At 33.3% G+C, this 23,748-nt stretch overlaps 4 protein-coding genes across 5 annotated transcripts; 1 reads left to right on the forward strand and 3 right to left on the reverse strand.

Annotated features, from left to right (window-relative positions):
* The first annotated feature begins 1,835 nt into the window (after positions 1–1,835).
* Positions 1,836–6,486, forward strand: LOC121223646 (dipeptidyl aminopeptidase BI). The gene is made up of 11 exons (XM_041105582.1): positions 1,836–2,269; positions 2,515–2,693; positions 2,780–3,002; positions 3,109–3,250; positions 3,340–3,540; positions 3,731–3,862; positions 3,988–4,116; positions 4,670–5,085; positions 5,221–5,437; positions 5,740–5,930; positions 6,243–6,486. The coding sequence occupies exons 1-11, from the start codon at positions 1,890–1,892 to the stop codon at positions 6,418–6,420; spliced, it is 2,388 nt and encodes a 795-aa protein (XP_040961516.1). The 5' UTR covers positions 1,836–1,889; the 3' UTR covers positions 6,421–6,486.
* Positions 6,487–6,950: 464 nt separating this feature from the next.
* LOC121223647 (methylesterase 10) lies at positions 6,951–8,360 on the reverse strand. Its single transcript, XM_041105583.1, has 3 exons — positions 7,712–8,360; positions 7,464–7,601; positions 6,951–7,373 (listed from the first exon to the last, which is right to left on the reverse strand). Exons 1-3 carry the CDS (start codon positions 8,063–8,065, stop codon positions 7,092–7,094), a joined length of 774 nt encoding a protein of 257 aa, XP_040961517.1. The 5' UTR covers positions 8,066–8,360; the 3' UTR covers positions 6,951–7,091.
* A 459-nt stretch (positions 8,361–8,819) lies between these two features.
* LOC107911993 (methylesterase 10) lies at positions 8,820–10,474 on the reverse strand. Of its 2 annotated transcripts, XM_041105584.1 has the most exons (4): positions 10,313–10,474; positions 9,797–10,240; positions 9,570–9,707; positions 8,820–9,230 (listed from the first exon to the last, which is right to left on the reverse strand). In XM_041105584.1, exons 2-4 carry the CDS (start codon positions 10,148–10,150, stop codon positions 8,949–8,951), a joined length of 774 nt encoding a protein of 257 aa, XP_040961518.1. In that variant the 5' UTR covers positions 10,151–10,240; positions 10,313–10,474; the 3' UTR covers positions 8,820–8,948. The 2 variants fall into 2 exon arrangements, with proteins under 2 accessions (XP_040961518.1, XP_016695506.1); XM_016840017.2 differs by having other exon boundaries at positions 9,797–10,473.
* Positions 10,475–18,270: 7,796 nt separating this feature from the next.
* Positions 18,271–19,641, reverse strand: LOC107911990 (methylesterase 10). Its single transcript, XM_016840014.2, has 3 exons — positions 18,989–19,641; positions 18,741–18,878; positions 18,271–18,650 (listed from the first exon to the last, which is right to left on the reverse strand). Exons 1-3 carry the CDS (start codon positions 19,340–19,342, stop codon positions 18,369–18,371), a joined length of 774 nt encoding a protein of 257 aa, XP_016695503.1. The 5' UTR covers positions 19,343–19,641; the 3' UTR covers positions 18,271–18,368.
* Between the last annotated feature and the right edge of the window lie 4,107 nt (positions 19,642–23,748).

The raw sequence follows: 23,748 nt of genomic DNA on the forward strand, positions 1-23,748 counted from the left end.
CTCAAACCACCTTCATTTTTCGGCTTACGAATTTGCTCCCAAGTCACTCTAGCTACTTTAACTTTTTCATTTTGTCCTTTCCATAAAAATCTCATACACATTTGATTCACCAACTTAACTACTTGCTTAGGCAAAAGAAAATGCCATGCCCAATAGTTCTTAATGTGAAACAACATAGCTTGAACCAATTGAGCCTTTCCTGCATAAGACGAAGTTTTAGCTGCCCACCCATTAACCTTCATGGCAACCTTTTCTAGCAAAGGAGAACAATCTTTTACTGTCAATTTCCCCAAATATCTTACTGGTAAACAAGCCAATGTAAATCCAGTAATCTTATGCACCTCCTCCAACTCAACTTGAGACTGAGTAAACCTCACTCTTTGAAGGATTCAACTTCAACCCATGATGCACTGAACTCCAACAATAGACTCAAGCTCTCCTTTGACAAAAATGAGAAGATCATTTGCAAAACATAAGTTCTATCTTTCGGGCCCTAGCTGGTAATGAAACCCTTGGCTAGCTGCTAATTCATCAAGTAACCTTGATAGCACATTCATAGCCATCACAAAATAAGAGCGCTTACTCCACAAATAATTTTAAAAATTTACTATGTGTCTTTTTTTTAGATACTTATTTAGATTAATTATTACAAAATTGAGTTTAAATATTTAACAAATCAGATTTAAATATTTTGATAAAATATGTCAATTTTAATACAAATTGGAAAAATTAAATTCAATCACTTAAATTTAAAGTCAATTTAATTTTAAAAGTCATTAATTCAAACTTAATGAACCTAAATCACCTAAACCAATCTGAGTGGTTTAATATATACTTTTTATCCGTAATTAATAAAAAATATTAATTTAAACTCAAATTGAAATATAAATAATTAACTTTGTTCCTTAAAAAAAGAAGTTTGTAGCTAAGGTGCTAAGGATAGAGATCAAATTTATTTTTTATGCCAATAACTACATAACTGTGTGCTCACTGTGCAATTGTGAGGTTGAAGTCAATCTTTAGCATCCTTATCCCATGCCCTAATCATGTTTACTTCTTATTAATTTAACAAGTTTTAATGCATTTAAACTCTATCAAATTCGAGTTTTAAAAAACTTGAACTCAGCGGGTTTACTCCGAGAGTATCGGTTTGTGGTGGTGAAGGATAGGATTATAGGACACAACTGATGTGCTGACTGTTATTGGGAAAATGCAGCTATCCAATAACTCACTCGCTTAAATTTTACACAAAAAGTAAAAGCAAAGGACAGATTTATAGGGCATTATTTGGAACTTTGCTCGATGCAGTAGATCAGAAATGACGATTGCTAAATAGGAAAACAATGGGCAAATTCAGTAGTTTATCACCAAAACTGGGGGCTTCATAAATCTCGATGCAAATCTGTCACTTTCAATCATTTTCTCGGAAATCAAACAGAAAAATAGTAAAAAAGAAATCCACATATCCCAATTTAACCCGTCTTTGATGGTTGCATGGAATTTATAACAGCAGGACACGAGAAGCACTGAAGCAATGAAGTTCAACATTCGTCTCTGATGTGTATATATATGATCATTATTATAATAATTCTAATATATAGAAAATTATCAAGAAACTGATTGTAGAGAGACTAAATTTCCAGAGTCCAAAGAGTGTAGGGACTGAGGGAAAATTAGACCCAACTCTTAATAATAATAATTTTGTATATTTTCGGAGATCCATTTAGGATTTGGACAAAATGGATTTATTTAGTTTTGGGCTTTCTTTGAAATAGGAAGAAAATGTCAACTTATTCAAATCCAACCCAATTATAAAAAAGGCCCAAAGCCGAACTACTAAAAAGCTTCCCAATTTCTTCAAAAACCCTTCACTAAACCCCATCAGTAAAATGTTACGCCACCTCCGAACCACCGTCCGTCACCGTTCCACCATCATCCTTTGGCACCACCACAACCACTATCACCGCTCAGCCAAGTACAACCCCCCCAAAACCGCAAATCCACCCTCCCCACCGAAGCCTCCAAAAGCCCCTCAAAAACCACAAACATTCACTTTCCATGATGTCACTTGGGAAGATCCTTACTCCTGGATGTCTTCTCTCCAAGACAAAGTCGCCATGCGACATATGGACATGTATATGGAACAGGAAGAGAAGTATACTGAAGCTGTCATGTCGGACACTGAGCGACTCCAAACTAAGCTCCAGTCTGAGATGGCCTCTCGCTTGAACTTTGATCTCTCTACACCTCCACTCCGTTGGGGTCCATGGTACGTCCTTCAATTTTTCCTTTTTTTGGTTAAGAAAATAGGAGCTGTCAAATGTGGTGTTTTGGAAAATAATGGGACGATTAGACGAGCAAGTAAAACAAAAAAAAGAAGAAGAAGCAAATACCCTGTTTTATGTTTCATAGGAGATAATCTTGATGCAAATTCAATGTTTTCAAGTTGCTTATGTTAATGGATGTATGAGAACGATAATTGCTATTTTAGTTGGAATCTGAATAAGTTTGCAGGTTGTATTATAGAAGGGTGGAAGAAGGGAAGCAATATCCAGTGCTATGTAGGAGGTTGGCAAGCTTGAACGAGGAGTTCATTTCGCATAATTCTCCAAGTTCTGGATTTGATTTTACTTCTGGGAAGAGGATTGAACAGAAGCTGCTTGATTACAATCAAGAAGCTGAGAGATTTGGAGGTACTGCAGAGAATGTAAGATTACCCCTCTTCGTTTATTTGCTTCTGAGACTGCCTTTTGACATTACTTTCTGAATGTATTTAAAGGTTATGCTTATGAAGAATTATCTGAGATATCGCCGGACCATAAGTTTCTTGCATACACCATGTATGATAAGGACAATGACTACTTCAAGTTATCTGTGAGAAATTTGAATTCTGGTGCATTATGCAGCAAGCCTCATGCAAATCGTGTTTCGAATTTGGCATGGGTCAAGGACGGGCAGGCGTTGCTCTATGTCGTTACTGATGAAAATAAGAGGCCATATAGGTGAAAACTGCTGGCTTCGTAATCAATTCACTTATCTATTCATTAGTTTTTTGGTTGTCAAATGAATTTAACAGAGTCCACTTGGAAATTTGATGTTTTGTTTTAGGATATACTGTAGCATGATTGGATCAACTGATGAAGATGTTTTGCTGCTGGAAGAACAAGATGAAAATGTCTATGTAAACATAAGACACACAAAAGATTTCCATTTTGTGACAGTTAATACATTTTCTCCTATATTTTCTAAGGTAAGAATGCAAATATGGCATGTAATCGGCTTGGATTGTTGTAAATGATTATGCTCAAATGGTGTTAACACTTTCTTACCATATTTTAGGTCTTTCTGATAAATGCAGCTGACCCCTTTTCCGGCATGAACTTAGTTTGGGAGAGTGAAGGTATTGTTCACTGTGTTCTCGAGCATCATCAAGGATACCTTTATTTATTCACTGATGCACCCAAGGATGGACAAATAGTTGATAGTCATTATCTTCTTCGAAGCCCTGTTGATTCTTCATCCAATCCTAGAATTTGGGAGGTTGGTGAATCTAATATGACTTCCTTCATATCTTTTTCTTTCGTCCCCTAGTTCATAAATGCACCTTTTTTTTCCCTTTTGCACTGAGGTTGAATGCTATGTGCTCACGCCCATAGACATTTCTTGCTCTGTTAAATTCTACCCATGCTCGCTTTGTTATTTAAGTAATCTTATGTCTTATGGACCACAGAATGTATTCATTGGTGATCAAAACTTGGTCATAGAGGATGTTGATTTCTGCAACTCGCACTTGGTTCTTATTACAAGGGAAGGTCGAAAATATGGAATCTGCTCTGTTGCTCTACCATTACCTGGTTGGAAGGTAGGAAATATATATTTTTGTGCTTACTGCTCATACTCCATCTCCCTTCCTTTCACCCCTTTGTTACCCTTCTTCTTTATGGCATTCTTACATATACTCTCTTCCTGTCTTCTGTTTTATTGCAGCAAGCCGTTCATCTGAGAGAGCTTCAGCCTCATTTTCTTCCTCTTCCAAAACATGTTTGTAACATTTCTCCTGGGCCAAACTATGACTACTACTCCAAAACTATGCGCTTCACAATATCATCACCTGTGGTATGTAGATGACTACCTTCTGAACAGTATTTAGCTCTTAATGTAGAACGGCTATTCCCTTATCATCTCTACTTATTAGTAATTTTATAGGAGTTTGATGCATGGATCCTACATATGCATTGGTTAGAAAACAAAGAAAGCTTAATGGAGCTATAAATGTCTGGTGTCAATGATGGAAGATATGTTTCCTCTATTGTTTGTAATTTAGGTTTTTTGTTTTGAATATTAGCTGCTTAAACCAACTTGTTTCCTGGCTGGCTTCTAGAGATAAACAATTTTTGTTATGATTTGGATTGATACTTACTTGATTTGAATACGGTCAAGCAACTGTTCATGTTTCTCCTCTAGGATGAGTAAAATATGACATTGAGTAGCTCATATGGCAGCATTTTCATTCATGATTTTAAGTAATATTGTTAGTTATGTGTCTATATTTTTTCACATCATGTTTATTACTTTATCCATGTTTATTTTCATGGTTTTCCTGCCATATATGTTAAAATTAGTCAATTTTTCATCAATATTGATATTCCTAATTTTTAATTATTGACAGATGCCTGATGCTGTGGTTGATTATGACTTATCAAATGGCAAGTGGAATATTGTTCAACAGCAAAATATGCTTCATGAAAGAACCCGGATTTTGTATGGTACAGCGTTGTCTTCAGCCATTGCTGAGAAGACAACAAATGTGAAATTTTCTTCTATGAATGATGTCAAATCTGAAGACAGAAACTTGTGGAATGACCTCTCTGAATTTTATGCTTGCGAACATCACGATGTCTCTTCTTATGATGGGGCTATGGTTCCTTTAACTATTGTTTACTCCCGCAAAAATAGAAAGGATAACCAAAGCCCTGGATTGCTTCACGGACATGGAGCTTATGGTGAAATACTTGATAAAAGGTGGCTTAGTGAGTTGAAAAGTCTTCTTGATCGCGGTTGGATTGTTGCTTATGCTGATGTAAGGTTTGTTTTCCATTATGATTATAGTAGTTCTTCCTGGCTATCACTGCCTTAAGTTTTCTATAGCTAATTTATGTCAAAAAAAAAAAAAGCATACATAACAATTTTTTCTTGGTTTATGGGTGGTATGTCTTGCAGAGGTGGTGGTGGTGGTGGTAAGAAATGGCATCATGATGGCCGACGCACAAAGAAACAGAATTCAATCAAAGATTACATCTCTTGTGCAAAGTACCTTGTTGAAAAAGAGATTGTGCAAGAAAACAAGCTTGCTGGTTGGGGATATAGTGTCGGAGGACTCCTGGTTGCCTCAGCCATCAATTGCTGCCCGGATTTATTCCGTGCTGCAGTTTTGAAGGTTTGAAAAATCTTCTCTTTTGCTTTTGTGTCTGTTCCCGTATGCTTGCTGCATAGTCTTAATTTGCTTGTGTTGACTAGACACATTTGTTTTTAGCATTCTTATGAGTCTTTCCGCTATTATTAATCCTTTGTTGTATTTTATGGGTAAGAAAAGGTAAAACAGACTGTAACATTTTTCACTATTTGTCTTCTAGGATATATGGTACAAGGTAATTTAGAATATCATATGGAAATAAGCTGGTTTTGTTATTTTATTTTATAGTTCTATGTAAACTTATTTCATCCTTTGATCTGTTTCAGGTTCCTTTTTTAGATGCAACCAACACTCTGCTATACCCCATTTTACCTCTGACGGCTGCCGATTATGAAGAGTTTGGTTACCCTGGGGATATTGATGAGTTTCATGCCATAAGGAAATTTTCTCCCTATGACAATATTCAGAAGGATGCTCTTTATCCAGCTGTATTAGTCTCCTCATCCTTCAACACACGGTAAGTAGCCCTTCTTGTAGCTGTGTCGTGTTTTGTTCAGTTATCTGAACTTACAATTTTTCGACACTGATAAACTAAAAGATATGCCATCCAGAGAAAAAGAGATGCATGAACTTGTGAGTTTAACTGATGACTGAATAGCAGCATATAGATACACTTGGGACTTCAGAAATTCATTCTTGATCAAATCTGTTTGTGCATGTAAACGGAAGTGCTGACTATTAGTACTACATTGAGCCTTCTAGTTGATGATATATTTTTCCCTTGTAATTGAAGTAGGCAATAATCCCTTTCTGTTCAATATTTTTTCAGATTTGGAGTTTGGGAAGCGGCAAAATGGGTCGCTCGAGTTCGTGAACAAACTATTTATGACCCCAAACACCCCATACTACTTAATCTAACGATAGATATTGTAGAGGAAAATAGATATCTTCAATGCAAAGAGTCAGCTCTGGAGACTGCATTTCTTTTAAAGACAGTGGATTCATAGATTGGCTTTTAGAATTCCATCCCATGATTCTGCCACTATCTTCTGCAATGCAAGGAAGCTACAAGGTTGGGGTATATATATCTGCTTTGCCGTGGCTGAACTAAGATAATACCAATCACCTTTTACTCAACATGCTCGTTCCCATTTCTGAGAAAAACGATTGGAATTTGTCTGGTCGCTTTGGGTTTATATGGATTTGGACTCTGCTTTCTTTATGTCCTGGTAATAGCCCCTTATTCAAGTGGTTCATCATGCTAAAGCAGCCATTGATTTTTTGGCCATATGTTGCTTTCATTCATTGAGATCATTACCTTGTTATCTGTAAATGTCAGTGTACCTTATCCCTTACGTAACATCAATGCTAAAACACTAGTCCTTGAAGAACTTTGATTATGTGTGTATTTGTATTAGACCTAAATAAGCTTTTGATTTTTAATTAAATAATCTTTTATTTTATGCAAAAGATTGCATATGTTAAGGACTTAAATAGGTATATAAATAAAAAGCTTAAAACTTTATTTCGACAGGAATTTAAAGAACCATTTTTATTGATAGATAATTATTTTAAGTTGCTTATAAAAGTTACAAGTATTAAAATTTGATTCCGTACATCATAACTTGTTTTATTTATTGATTGCAAAGTTGGCTAAGTGAAATATTTGATGGTAGAATCAATTATATTTCTCAGCAACTTCTTGGAGACATTTGCAGACCTCCTGGGGTTTGGAAAACATGGCCATATGATCGGCACCAGCTATGACTTTCACATCATCTGTAGGGCTGTTTTCGATGTACCATTTCTGCAAGCTTTCTTTTATCAGCAAATCATCTTCGCAAACTATATAAACCCGATCAACGGATCCGAATTTCTCTTTTGATAGCAGAGATTCCTTGGACAAATCTTTCATGAACCACTTTCCTTGTCTCAGCAACGTGTTGGCCAATTCTATATCCTACAAATTCCAACAAAACATTATACCATCAGCACCCACAAACCACGTTCATCTAATAACCATTTATTTATAGAGATGAAATAAACTAACCTCTTTTGGTGAGAGTTGATAAACCATTGCCTCCATGTATTTTGGTCCAAATAAGGCATGAGTTGGTGGATTTTCCGACCCATCTTCAAACAATAACTGGAAATCCATGAGCGGCTCCGCCATAACTCTTCTGAAGTACTATCTTCCACACAAAAACTCAACCCAAGTTCAAATCCGAACAAAAGATAACTAAAACATAGACATACATAAACATACAAACGCATAGCCTTCTTCATATATATAATTACCTCAGCTACTCCAGTTGCAATAGGAGAATCATGATTCGGCATAAAAGCTGTGAGATAAACAGCGGCCAATACTTTCATGGGGAAGCTTTCCATGGCTAAGGAAATGATAACCCCACCGTAACTATGACCCACTAGTATCACTTTCTCGTCTTGAGGCAAAGAGGCCATTAATGCCATCAATGGCTCCGCATAATCGGACAAGGAAGCCAAGTCAGTGATGGTCTTGGGGTTGATTCCACTGGCACCAAGATCCAAGGGAGTAACACGGTGACCGCCTGATTTGAGCAGCGACACAATCTTGTACCAACACCAAGCTCCATGACACATACCATGAACTAGAACGAAGTGTGTCATAGTTTCCCTTTCCTCTTTTTTTTCTATCTCAATATTTCCTGTTAGCTGCTTCAATTATTTGCAAGGGAGCTTTATCTAATGCTGGTCAACCTGTTGAACAGGCTGCTCAATATTAAAATGATTTCTTCAACTTTTGATGATGAGTTAACCCAAGCAATGAAACCCAAATGAAACAAAGTTGCAATAAAATATCTGCTATTAGGACCTACCCACTTTCTTAACAGGTTGTCTTACCTGATGAATTAGAACAAAATGTTTCATGGTTATTAGCCGCTCCAATTATTTGCAAGGGAGCTTTATCTAATGTCGGCTAGCTTCGTGCCATCTCAAATCAATAGGTTGAACCAAAAATCAGTGATTTGTTAACCTTGATTAACATGGTTAAAAAAATTGCTATTATTGGATGTTTGACTAGGTCGTACTGCTTCTCTTCCTTGTTTTTGCTATTATTGGATGTGCTTGCTTTGTGTGACCTTTCTTCACTTACCCTTTTTTCTACTTTCTTTAGAAATGTGATTGATATATTATTATTTATAAATTTATAGATAATTCTTTTTTGTATAAGTGACTCTATATATTCCTCCAATGTCATGATGACCTATAGGAAAAATGATTAATTGTGATATCAAAATCTTAAAAATTTAACAATTTTTTATACTTTTTTGAACACTTGCATACAATTTTGAGTTGTTGATGATGATTTTTTAAATTTTATTGTTGGATCGTAGATTTTATTTTTTGAAATTCTACTGTATTTTTATTGAATTAAACTTCAAAATTATTATTTTCAGTGATTACATAATTCAGATCATGTTTGGGTGGTGAACACACTAACTATTAAGCTAACACACGGAGTAAATTATCAAGATAAATTCTTTAATTATCAATTATATTGGTGAGCAACTTCTTGGAGGCATTTGCAGAGCTCATGAGGCTTGGAGAACATGGGCATATGATCCGCACCAGCTATGAATTTCACATCCTCTGTTGGGCTGTTTTCAATGTACCATTTCTGCATACTTTCTTCCACCAACAAATCATCTTTGCAAACTATATAAACCCGATGGATGGATCCGAATTTCTCTTTGCTTAGCAGCGATTCGTTTGCTAAATCTTTGAGGAATAATTTTCCTTGTCTCATCAACGTCAAACCCAATTCTATATCCTACAAATTCCAACAAAACATCACCACTCAACAACCAATCATTTATGCAGATCAAACTGGTTTTTCTTTAAATGACATTAGGATCACAAGAACTCCGTTTAGTTTGATTTTGACAATATACAATTTCTTTCTAAAAAAAAGTTAAAATTAATACCATAAAATTTGAACTTTGAAAAATAAAGGGTAAATTACATATAAACTATTTTAAATTTATATTTTGATAATTCAATTTCAAAAAATTAGAAAACCATCATTGAACTCGTTTTAAGTCAAATAAAACTTTCAAATATAAAAATAAAATCAAGCTAAATGCACAATTTTCTGAGAGGCTAAACTGACCGCTTTTGGTGAGAGGTGGTAAACCTTTGTCTCCGTGTATTTTGGTCCAAATAAGGCGCGAGTTGGTGGACTTTCTGATCCATCATCAAAACATACCTGGAAATCCAAGAGCGGCTCCGCCATAATACGTTTCAAGAGCTTCCACAAAACATTTAATCCAAGTTTAAACCCCCGATAAAAAGATAACTAAAACACAACATACAAACACACAGTGTTGATATATTTACCTCCATTAATCCGGTTACAATAGGATAATCATGATTCGGCATCAAAGCTGCCACATAAACAGCGGCCAATACTTTCTTGGGGAAGCTTTCCATGGCTAAAGAAATGAAAACCCCTCCATAACTATGACCCACTAATATCACCTTCTCGTCTTCAGGCAAAGAGGCCATTAATTCCATCAATGGCTCCGCATAATCGGACAAGGAAGCCAGGTCAGTGATGGTCTTGGGATTGATTCCACAGGCACCAAGATCCAAGGGAGTGACACGGTGGCCGCCTGATTTGAGCAGCGACACAATCTTGTACCAACACCAAGCTCCATGACACATACCATGAACTAGAACGAAGTGTGTCATAGTTTCCCTTTCCTTTTTCTTTTCTATCTCAATATTTTCTGTTAGCTGCTTCAATTATTTGCAAGGGAGCTTTATCTAATGCCGGCCAACCTGTTGAACAGGCTGCTCAATATTAAACTTCTGCTATTGGGACCTACCCGTTTTGGTAACAATTTCTCTTACCTGATGATCTTTTGTAATTTTCTGTGATGAATGAATATCTTTTAACAAAAAATGAGAAAAATAGGATAAGATTTTGAGAAGGAGTCGTTTCCGACTAACAGAAAATTGTTCATTACACTCGTTTTCATTTGAAATGATAAAAAATTGAAAGGTATAATTGAAAATCAAAAAGAAAAAATAAAATATTTTAAATATATATCATTTTTAACTAAAATAATTTTTTTTCTCATTTTCTCTCTTTCCAAATAATCATTTTTTTCTCTTATTTTTCTTTATTATCAAATGCAGTTAAAATTTATTTATTTTTCTTAAGTTGATTTCTAAAAATGAATTGATTTTCTGGAAAAATTAACATTTTTTGATGTTATGCATACAATATTTTCTGTTGTTAAGTAAAATTTCTCGAAATCATTTTGTAAAATTTTTTCTTAGTAAAATGCATAACATAGTATAATCTTCTTTTGACAATCAAAATTTATTTTATAATAAAATAAAATATTTTAATATCAATATCATATATAAATTTAACAATAAATAATATCTAATTAAACTTTATTTAAATTATATAAGAGTGCATATTGAATACTTTAGAATTCCTTGATACTTCTTCTTCATGAAATCCCAAATCTCCTTGGAAGTGTCTTTTGCTACTACAATTTTCGTTTCTCACTCATAAGAATTTGAACTAAGCTCGGATATCACTGTTAAATTAAGTAGATGGATAAAAGGAGGAAATAGAAGTTTGAAATACTCTGATTATATGAATTTTGATGTACATTATTGAATGAATAATGAAACCTTTGTATAGGTTGAATTATAACTGAAAAATCACTAAAAATAAGAACAAACTTAATACGCAAATCACTAAAAAATATTAACTAATATGATACTCCTAAAGTCTAGTAACAATAAATTTTGACTAAATCAATAACTTTATTCCTACAAGTCAACTAACAAATTCAACTCTAACAATTTTTTTTTGGCCATATGTTGCTTTCATTCATTGAGATCATTACTTTGTTATCTGTAAATGTCACTGTACCTTATCCCTTACGTAACATCAATGCTAAAACACTAAAAAAGTCCTTGAAGAACTCTGATTATGTGTGTATTTGTACTAGACCTTTAATTTTTAATTAAATAATCTTTTATTTTATGCAAAAGATTGCTTATGTTAAGGACTTAAATAGGTATATAAATAAAAAGGGGTTTTTCACCAAAATAAATTAAAAAAAATTTAAATACCGAAATAGATTGTCAGATAGATTAATTACCGAAATGGTATTTTTTTTAATGGCGCCTATCTAACAGGCGCCAATGAATTTTTTATATTAAATTTTTTTTTTGGTTTAAATAAAATATTATTTTTTATTTTTATTAAAAATATTTAAATATAAATACGGGTCAAAATACGATTTACGGGTCAAAATAGGAGTAAAAAATAGATTTTCGGGTGGCGCCTGTCAGATAGGCGCCACTAATTGCGCCTCAGAGGTAGGCGCCAATGACCATCCCCCTTGTTGGCAGGTGTTGCTGCACTGCTGCCTCTGCTGCTGCAACACCACCATGGTGTTGTCCCTTCAATGGGAAAAATTACAATTTTGTGGCCTATAAGTATGGTCCTCAATCTGATCCCCAGCCCCTTGTATCATCAGAAGAGAGAAAGAAAAGAGAGAAAGGAGAAGAAGAAGAAAAAAAAAGAAAGAAAAAGATAATATATTATTTTAGTAAATAATTTTGTTTATAATTTAAAGATTGATTAGTATTTTGTATGAATATTGTAATTTTTTTGTTTTTATAATTATTTTAAAATTAATTTGTTAGTAATTTAGGATTATGTTATAAATTTTTGTGTTTGTAATTATTTTAAAATTAATTTATTAGTAATTTAGGATTAAGTTATAAATTGTTGTGTTGTGTTTAGTTTAGTATTTGGTGAGTTTAATATATAAGTTTATAAAAAATTAAAAATCATTTTATTAAAAGTTTAATCATAACTTACTCTTTTAATCATGTAGTTGCTGTTAACTCATTTAATTTTATATAATATGAACATAGTTGCTGTTAACTTATCTAATTTTTTTTATATCAACTTGGGGGTTTTTTACCCCAATATATTAGAGAAAAAATTAAATACTGAAATAGGTTGTCAGATAGATTAATTACCGAAATGGTATTTTTTTGTAATCGTGTCTATCTGACTGGCGCGATTCAATTTAAAAAAAATTTTAATTGCGCCTATTTGACAGACGCGAATCAATTTTTTATATTAAAAAATATTTTTTAATCGCGCCTATCTAATAGGCGCGAATCAATTTTTTATATTAAAAATATTTTTTGTTTAAATAAAATATTAATTTTTTATTTTTATTAAAAATATTTAAATATATATACAGCTAAAAATACGGTCAACGGGTAAAAAACGGATCACGCCTGTCAGATAGGATTAAGTTATAAATTGTTGTGTTTAGTTTAGTATTTGGTGAGTTTAACATATAAGTTTATAAAAAAAATTAAAAATTATTTAATTAAAAGTTTAATCGTAACTGACTCTTTTAATCATATAGTTGCTGTCAACTCATTTAATTTTTATATAATGTAATTTTATTTGATTATTTATTTATTTAACAGTTTTTATTATTTTTTGAAACAAATTAAATGAATTTATTTTTTTAATTGCATATTTCCAGCAAATGGGTTCTTTGATTAATAATAATCACATATCAAGTACTATTAATGAGATCGTAATAAAATTTTTATTTGATACTCATGTTATTTGCTGAATTAAATTATATTGTATTAACTATTTTGCTAATTTAATAATGTCAGGGTCCATATCGCGTATTGAGGGGCCGTGTTAATAGTGTAGGGTTTCTGCCAGATGAACGCCTAATACCATACTTAAAGTTAGCCGGGCTCAGATCAGTGGCATTGATCCGGACTTTTGATCTGCGATACGACTTGATTTTTGCTTTAGTCGAACGATAGCGTCCGGAGACTCACACATTTCATTTGCCGTACAGAGAGTGTATCGTTACTCTAGAGGATGTTGCACTACAGCTTGGGCTTCCCATCGACGGGAATGTAGTCATGGGCGTAAGTTCAATCTCTAGGCCGGCTACCCTTTGCTATGAATTACTTAGACACTCGCCAAGTGAGGGAAAATTTACCAGTTTGAGATTTTCATGGCTAAAGGCCAATTTTGAGCATTTGCCGAGTACTGCCAATGAATGGGAGGTGATGCAGGCCGTTCGAGCTTACATTATGCACCTTATACGGGGTGTACTCATGCCGGATGCAAACGGCAGTAAAGTCCACTTGATGTACTTACCCCTATTATCCAATTTGCATAACACTCATTTATACAGTTAGGGGTCCGCAGTTTTAGCCATGTTGTATCGCGAACTTTGTCGAATGACAGATCCTTCTGCGATGGGCATAGGTGATGAATTTTTACTCGTTATATTAATTAGTTGACTTTTTTTAGATTATATTATTCTAACAAATTGTTTTCGTAGATGGAGTACTAATCTGGGTACCGGAAGGTCATATACGGTTCCGATATACCGTCTAATGATTGAGAATCATGCTGGAGAGGGGGCAAGTTTTTCCAATATAAACTTTATTTTATTATTTTATCTCACTCGACTCGCGTTAATATAACAATGTTATTAACTGTGCAGTTCATTTGGATGTCGTATTCTGTTCCAGAAATTATGGCAGTTATCCCCTCATCTGCCCACGTCCACTCAAACCTATGGTGCATTAGCGCACCCGTTATCAATTTTCAAGTAGTGGAGTGGTATCATGACAATCGAGTACCCGGCAGTTCGGTTGCATACAGTATATCCTGACACTGCCAGTATAATTGGGGGAGATCCATAGGATGAACAAGAGGGGGAGGTATGAACATGATTGGGGAGAAGTGCATGAAGAATATATTACAATGTGGAACAATTGGTTGGGGAGGGTACCTCAGATAGATCGTGCTTTGGATCTGCAGCCCTCGTTAGAGTACATACAGTGGTATTGTGAGATAGGGAAACTATTTCTGTTTGGTGGACAGTCGATGGTAGTCCCTTCACATACGACACGAATTGGGCAACCCCTTCCAGATCTGAATCATACACCAGACCCAGAGCTAGAGCCGAAGGCAGAGCTAGAGCGGAGCCAGAGTCAAAGACGAAACTACATTCTAGGGATAATTCTTATCATCCAGATTTAAAGGGCGATGACTATTTCGCGGGCTCGTATCCACCGCCGTACTCCACTTCTCTCAGCTCAAGTTCATCGATGGCATTTGAGATATATGATTTTTCATCTATGTTTCTCACACCCCTATATACGGATGATGAGAACGTTGATCACCATAATCGCCCGCAACGTGAACGTCGAGCTCCACAAAAATATACCCCTAGAACCACACCATCAAACCATCAATTTTAGGGGGTTTTGTAATATAAATAACTTCATATTTATGTAATAAATTTTTTTTGGTATTTTATTTATCAATTTAATTTTTTTGCCTTTGCAATTTAAATAGTCAACTGTGTATTTATATAATGACTTTTTTGCCTTTTTTGTAAATAAAATTTTATGGTTTTTTTTATTTTGTAATTTCAAATTAGATTAACTACAACAAATTGTAGACAAATTTGTGATTCAATCCTCTCAACATGTAATGAACTACATCTCAATTTCTACCCGATTGAGACGATTGTCCAACATGGTAGTTTCGGAGTGGACATTTACTCCAATTATGATCGGCTAATCTGTATACGCCACACAGCTTCCTGTCAGATTTCTCCCTAATGTCCATTTCGTTATAAATTCTGGATGATTGCGAACGACCTTTCGGGTTCCTATGCAACCTTTTGTCTGGGACAAGCTCGAAGGTCGTCGGAGGTACCTCCTAAGTAGATGGGTCAGGAAGCACGGGGAACTCGTTTTTCTATACACGCAATGTGCTTTCGATGGTGTACACTTTATCGATAAATTTTTCTACATTGAGCCCAACTTTAGCACAAGCTGCCACGACATGTGCAAATGGATAATGAAGTGTTTGAAACCTCCTGCAGTCGCACCGTCTATTTCAGATATCAACTCCGTAGAACCTAGGTGGTATACCGGGTCGACGACCGATGGTCTCTGTAACTTGAAACATTTTATTATGTCGTAAATATACTTCTATTGCCATCGACCTCACCATCCGACGGTTTGCAACCATTGCATCCCTAACATCTTCGACAAAGACGTGTCCCGCCTCCATCTGGTTGACTTGTTGCTGACCCATTCTTGGCATTAAGGTAGCCAACTTGTAGAATGTAGCCGAGAAGACAAATGAAATCGAAAGATGTCGTGTTTTTAATAACACAGCGTTGATCCCCTCCACCAAGTTTGTGGTAATTTGACCATAACGAAAGCCCTCGTCAAAATCTTGAGCTCATTATCACTGCTCCATGGTACCCAACCACTGTCGAAAAGATGTGTTGGTTTGACCCTCCATGTCACTCTCAAGTCAGGCCATTCTTTGACGAAAAATGTGTGGCTCTAGCTCGTGCGCTGCATATGTATTAAGAAAATATAAGTTACAGTATTGCTCTAAAACATTAAAACTTATATTGAAAAGATAAGGTAATTCTTTACCCATTCTTACAACTTGTCTCTTCTAGTCTGCATTCTTATAATCTCGCTAGAAGTTAGCCGCGATGTGCCGGATGCAGTAAACAGATCTCCATGGTACACCGGAACGCCTAATGGCTGCAATTAATCATTTTCTTCTATCAGAGATGATACAAATATTACCATTGCTAATAACATACCTCCGCAGGTTGGTAAGGAAGAACTCTCACGATTCCAGGTTTTCCTTATCAACGATGGCAAATGCTATCGGGAGCACATTCCTGTTGCCATCTTGAGCAACCGCAAGAAGTAGGATCTGTGTGTATTTTTCATATAGCCAGGTTCGATCTACTTGCACAAACGGTTTGTAGTGGGGAAATGCATACACACATTAATTAAACGTTCAGAACATCTGATGAAAAATTCTTTCTCTCGATTGTAGTTGGTTATCCGACCCATAATAAGGTCGTGTCTCCAACTCAATGACAGTCCCAGGCATGTGTTCCCTCATAGCGGCTATCCATCCCTGTAACTCATTGTACGATGCATCAAAATCTCCATACAATTACTCCATTACCATCTATTTAGCTACCCATGTCTTCCGGTATGATACTCGATACTGGAACCGTGCTTGTATTTCGACAATCAGTACCAAAACTTTAATGGTCGGCATGTCTTTCACCATTGGCATGATACACGTACACATAGTTTTGGAGTCAAGTTTTTGATGATCTCCTGTCATACGTGTTGAACTGCATGTGTGAGGCCCAACAAATTTTCGTATCTCCCACATCTGCGACTTCTAGATAAATACAGCTCATATCCACCAATTGCAGCCTTTTGTCGACCTCCAACACTCTCCAATATATAATGTTGGTTTAGACACGACGACTTTGTAGTCTACTGATATATTCATGCTATACCGCTTAATGGCAAATATGCATTATTCCTTACTTTCAAATCTCTGGCCCACGAATAACTCCTCTGGATCAGAATATACGGTCATCCGATAAACAGGTAGTATTTCAGGGTACTCCAGAAACTCGGCTGCCCGCACCGCATCGGGGTCTATCCGAGACATGTATACCCCAGGATTATTGTGTATCACAATACGACGAATCTGATTTCCGACTGAAAACGCGTTAATGTTTCCATCCTCATTCACGCCTTCGTCGTCAATATCATCTGGGACCTCGTCTATGTGGGGATCACTCTCACTACTAACTTCGTGATCAACAGGATCACTACTATAGTATACATCAATACCAACCACACCAGTCTCGGGTGCAGCATTAAGATCAATATCGATCCCGTGTATAGTTGATTGCCTATCAACATACGACACTGGAACCACCATACACAAAGCTTGAACTCCATCTTCTTCACCTAATGGAGTGGGATCTTCAATTGCCTCCACACCAGCTAACTCAGTAAATAACTGAATTGGTGCATTTTGGTTGCTCCGAGTCCCACAATAAAGAGCGACAATTGTCTCCACGTCTTCATCGTCTACAAGTTCTATTTCGATATTTTTTATTAGATCTGTCGAAACTGGAAACTTGTAGAAAAGTTTTGATATCCTTCTCCCATAACGTCTATAAATTTTTTCACTTATTTTTTCCTTCATATCATCAAACGAGATATTTCTATTAAATCTCATTGCTACTTGTTTGCGACATTCAAATATACATCCCACGGTTGTCAAAATTTCTCCATCGAAATAAACACATATAAAAAATTGATTCTCCATCTTTAATACTAGATCTGTTAAAAAAATTTCAAAATTCTTAAAACAGTTTCGAAATGCAAAAAAATTACATAAAATTTTTAATGCAAAATTTTTCATTCAGAAGCTAATAAAATTAATAACCTAACAAAATAACTTTCAAATAATAAAATTACTAACAATACTCTACATTCTATTCTAAAAAAAAACCAAAATACCTTATCCTTCTTCTTGTTTTCCTTTTTTTTTTCTTCTCCCTATCTTCTTATTTCCTTTCCTCTGCTAAATTTTGTATCTGTGCTCATTTGATTTTCGGGGGTATATATAGGGAAAAAATAAGCAACAATGGCGCCTCTGAGATAGGCGCAACTAGTCACGTCTCGTATCTATGCCCTAGTCATATACTGATCCGAGAATAAAATTAATAATATTTTATTAAAAGAAAAAAATTAAATATAAAAAATTCATTGGCGCCTGTCAAATAGGCGCCATTAAAAAAAATATCATTTCGGTAATTAATCTATCTGACAACATATTTCGGTATTTAATTTTTTTTAATTTATTTCGATAAAAAACCCATAAAAAGGTTAAAACTTTATTTCGACAGGAATTTAAAGAACCATTTTTTTTATAGATTCCGTACATCGTAGAACACCTGTTTTATTTATTGATTACAAAGTTGGCTAAGTGAAATATTTGATGGTAGAATCAATTATATTTCTCAGCAACTTCTTGGAAACATTTGCAGACCTCCTGGGGTTTGGAAAGCATGGCCATATGATCGGCACCAGCTATGACTTTCACATCATCTGTAGGGCTATTTTCGACGTACCATTTCTGCAAGCTTTCTTTTATCAGCAAATCATCTTTGCAAACTATATAAGCCCGATCAACGGATCCGAATTTCTCTTTTGATAGCAGAGATTCCTTGGATAAATCTTTCATGAACCACTTTCCTTTTCTCAGCAACGTGTTGGCCAATTCTATATCCTACAAATTCCAACAAAACATTATACCATCAGCACCCACAAACCACGTTCATCTAATAACCATTTATTTATAGAAATGAAATAAACTAACCTCTTTTGGTGAGAGTTGATAAACCATTGCCTCCATGTATTTTGGTCCAAATAAGGCATGAGTTGGTGGATTTTCCGACCCATCTTCAAACAATAACTGGAAATCCATGAGCGGCTCCGCCATAGCTCTTCTGAAGGACTATCTTCCACACAAAAATTCAACCCAAGTTCAAATCCAAACAAAAGATAACTAAAACACAGACATACGTGAACATAAAAACGCATAGCCTTCTTCATATTTATTATTACCTCAGCTACTGCAGTCGCAATAGGAGAATCATGATTCGGCATAAAAGCTGTGAGATAAACAGCGGCCAATACTTTCATGGGGAAGCTTTCCATGGCTAAGGAAATGATAACCCCACCGTAACTATGACCCACTAGTATCACTTTCTCGTCTTGAGGCAAAGAGGCCATTAATGCCATCAATGGCTGCGCATAATCGGACAAGGAAGCCAAGTCAGTGATAGTCTTGGGGTTGATTCCACTGGCACCAAGATCCAAGGGAGTAACACGGTGACCGCCTGATTTGAGCAGCGACACAATCTTGTACCAACACCAAGCTCCATGACACATACCATGAATTAGAACAAAGTGTGTCATAGTTTCCCTATCCTTTTTCTTTTCTATCTCAATATTTCCTGTTAGCTGCTTCAACTATTTGCAAGGGAGTTCTATCTAATGCCAGCCAACCTGTTGAACAGGCTGCTCAATACTAAAATTCTGCTATTGGGACCTGCCCGTTCTGGTAACAGTTTCTCTTACCTGATGATCTTTTGTAATTTTCTGTGATGAATGAATATCTTTTAACAAAAAAAATGTTTAAATGAGAAAAATAGGATAAGATTTTTGAGGAGGAGTCGTTTCCGATTAACAGACAAAATTGTTCATTACACTCTTTTTCATTTGAAATGATAAAAAATTGAAAGGTATAATTGAAAATCAAAAAGAAAAAAGAAATTTTTTTTAAAAATATATCATTTTTAACTAAAATAAATTTTTTTTCTCATTCTCTCTCTTTCCAAATAATCATTTTTTCTCTTATTTTTCTTTATTATCAAATGCAGTTAAAATTTATTTATTTTTCTTACTTTCACTCCTTTATAAAAATATACTTATGTTGATTCCTGAAAAATGAATTGAATTTCTGAAAAAATAACATTTTCTGATGTTTGAATAATCATGCGTAAAATATTTTCCGTTGTTAAGTAAAATTTCCCGAAATCATTTTGTAAAAGTTTTTCTTAGTAGAATGCATAACATAGTATAATCTCCTTTTGATAATCAAAATTTATTTTATAATAAAATAATATATTGTAATATCAATATCATATATAAATTTAACAATAAATAATATATAATTAAACTTTGTTTAAATGATATAAGAGTGCAAATTGATACTTTAGAGTTGTAAGGGATAGCTGAAGCTAGTAAACAAATATTCATATTTTATACTAAGTTAAAATATGTTATAAGTCTCTACACTCTTTGTAAATTTAAAATTTAATCCCTATACTTTTATTTTTGAGAATTTAGTCCTACTTTTTAGATTTTAAAATTCAGGTCCAATTGTTAACACCATTAAAAATATTTTGTTAAATTCAGGTTTTTTTACAACATCATTATTTTAACTACGTGGCTACCAAGCGAGTATTTTTTATTTAAAAATATTACATCAACAAAATTGACAAAAAATTAATAGTATTAACAATTAGACCTAAATTTTGAAATCTGAAATGTAGGGGACTAATTTCTTAAAAAGAAAAGTACAATTATTAACTTCCAAATTTATGAAGAGTAGATGAACTTATGGCATACTTTAACCTTGATATTATAAAACATTTATTATTAATATATTTATAATTGTAATGCATATTTATTATTAAATTATTACTATAAATATTTTTCAATAATATATGAAGAATATTGTTTAAATTTAAATTTTTTATTTTAAAATTTTTATTAAAATAAAATTTTAATATTAAATAAATATTAATGTAATAAATTATATAAATTATATTGATAATTTATTGTATTATTAAATATAAATAATTTAAATATGTATATTCAATAATATTGGAAATTATAATATTTTATATTAATATTTTAAATATTTTTAAATTTAAAATTTAAAATTTATTATTAATATAATATTATTAGGCATGATTTAAGTTAAATTTTAGATAAAAATAAAATTACGAGTTCTTTTTCACAAATTAACTTATATTTTTCAAAAATAATAATTTTACAGGAAAAAAATATTTTTTTGTAAATAATTTTCGGTGAAACAAACGCACTATATAACTTATTGCATTTATGAGAAGGTGCTTGCACCCACAACTTCATCAATGTTACCAGCCTTTTCCCCCTAATTTCTTTGTTACAAAATATTTGCATTATGGTTCACAATTTATATTTGCATTATGGTCCACAATTGCATTTATTATTTTATAGGGTGATGTGATTGAATATTAGCACATATATTTCACAATTTTATATCAATTAAATTAAAAAATGAACTTTTTTTTAGTTTTTAAAATTTAAGTTTAATTTTAACATTATTTAAAATGTATTTGGTTGAGTGAAAAATGAAAGGATGAAAACGATTGAAAAGGTGAAAAGAAAATAAATTTGGGGTGTACTTGGTAAAGAGGAAAAGTGAGAAAAAAAATATGACAAATTACTATTTTGCATCCTAATACATAAAAACCAATCCTTCTAAATTGGAATAATAAGATGAGAGAAAATGAGATACGAATGAATGGCCGTATGTTAGTTCAAAATTATGTATTTTTCAAAAGTTTAATTTTTTTCCCTCTCATTTTTTAACTCTGCCAAGGAAGGGTAGAAAAGAAAATATATTTTCTTTTAAATTTTTTTATCTTTTTTACCAAGCATACATAATTAATTTCTTTTATTTTTCTATTAAGTTATAAAATAGTCATCTAATTATTCAATTGTCTTTTTTTTATCACCATTCATTAAATGGCTAATAGAAAAATGATGTGACAATTTTTAAAATTGGCACAGCATACATTATGACAATTTAGTCTTAATTCTAAAAAAAATTTAATCTTTGACATTTACATTGTAACAACCCAATTTTTTGTTGATGTAGGAAAAGGTAGTGTTAAGCTTAAATTGTTAAATGAGTCGTTTAAAAAATTGAAACGAGAAAGTTACAAATCAAATACAGGATTAAGAAATAGAATTACAAATAGTACATGGTGAACAAAATGAAAAGAAAATTTAGTATAAATTTCACAAGTCCTTATTAAGCTATTAACCAAGTCCTTGGTATTAATTATTTCTTAATTCAATAAATGGTAGTGTGATTCCATGCTTTCTCCATCATTACCCATTAATTATCATTACAAAACATTATTAGTATATATTAATAATATGTTTAATCTAATTAATTTACTAATAATATCTCTCTCTCTATATATAAAAGGCATAGTGGGGAAGATAAAAACAAATTTTAGATCATTCCTTTCTTCCACCACCGTCCATGGCTAAGAAAAAGAGAAAGAAAATATCCCCGTTTCCTTTGTCTTGCTGTGAGCTTGCTAAGGAGATTAGTAAGCTTCTTTCTTCAGTTTTTGTTGAAATAATTCAAGCTGAAGAGTTAGATTCGTTAATTGCTGATATTTGCGTTAGGTTCCATTAAAAGAACCATACATGAAGTATTTATTAGTGGTACGGCTTAAAACTTTAGTATAACAAATCATTACTGATTTTGAATCATGAACCGTAACACTAAAATATGTTTAATTTTGTAATAAAATTTTTATTTTACATTTTCAGATTATTTTCAATGAAATTAACTCAAATAATTAATATTTAATTAAAAAAACATAAATTTCTTTTTATTATATAATCTTGAATATTTCATATTAAGCTAAAAGCAAAGAAACATTAATTAATTTAATTTGTAACTTTTAACTTAGTATGAAAGAGTTAAAATTATAATAAAAAAATAGGTTTCATAAACAATTAATAAATATTAATTATATATGTTAATTAATCACCGATTGGACAATTAAATTAAAATAAAAACGTTTAAAAATTGATCAACAAAATTCCAAAGGTTTCACTTTGGATGGCTAAAACAAAAACAAACAAAAAAGAACCGTGATGAATTGAATAGTTCACCCAAAAATTGAAGTTTTTTTTTTAAAGAGCAATTGGAAAAATAAATATTAAACCTAAAATTCAAATTTAAACAAAAATGGTGGAATTAGTTAAATAAAAATATTAAACTAAAAAATGACTCATCATCCCATTCATGATTTGCTTGGGCATCTAAAAGTACATGTGTATACCCAAATGCTAGATCTTTATATGGTTTAAAATTTATAAAACCTCAGTTCTTTTCATAACATATAATTCAGGCTCTTGGAGCTAATATAGTAATCCAAATATCCAATGAATGCATAATTTATCTAATGCTTCTAAAGATACACAAATGAAAGAACAATGATTTCGATCCATTCTCTTTTCTATCATCTATTTTTCTCCGCCAGTCAAACTCTCATGACCCTAGAAAAAGTTGGTTTTCAATGGTTTAATCGAACTACGGGTGACGCCCGACGGCTTGGCCGCAGAGTAGGACATTAGAGGGAATGTCATATTCGTTAGCAAGGCTGCGAACCGGATTCCAGACTCTGAGGTAGAATTGTTGTCCGAGATATTGCCTGTCCCATAACGTAGATCGCACATTCCACATACCTTGGTTGTCCAAGGAAACCAATATGGCGGTCCAAGAATTCGGATACACCTGCCAGAAAAGAACAAAAACCGTTGGCAACCGGAAAAGGAAAATATTATATATGTATAAAGATGACGTAAAAGTATGGACTGAAATAGGTAATACTATCTTTCAAACATTACAATTAAATGGAGATTGATGAAATTTTTGGTGAATTGCTACAATGCTAATGAGACTAAAGGGGAAGCATCAATTCTGTTTTCAAGAAACTGAAACTGAAAACATGAAAACCATGGCT

This window comes from Gossypium hirsutum, chromosome D11, assembly GCF_007990345.1.
Source record: "Gossypium hirsutum isolate 1008001.06 chromosome D11, Gossypium_hirsutum_v2.1, whole genome shotgun sequence".
In the NCBI taxonomy this organism is placed as follows: domain Eukaryota; kingdom Viridiplantae; phylum Streptophyta; class Magnoliopsida; order Malvales; family Malvaceae; genus Gossypium; species Gossypium hirsutum.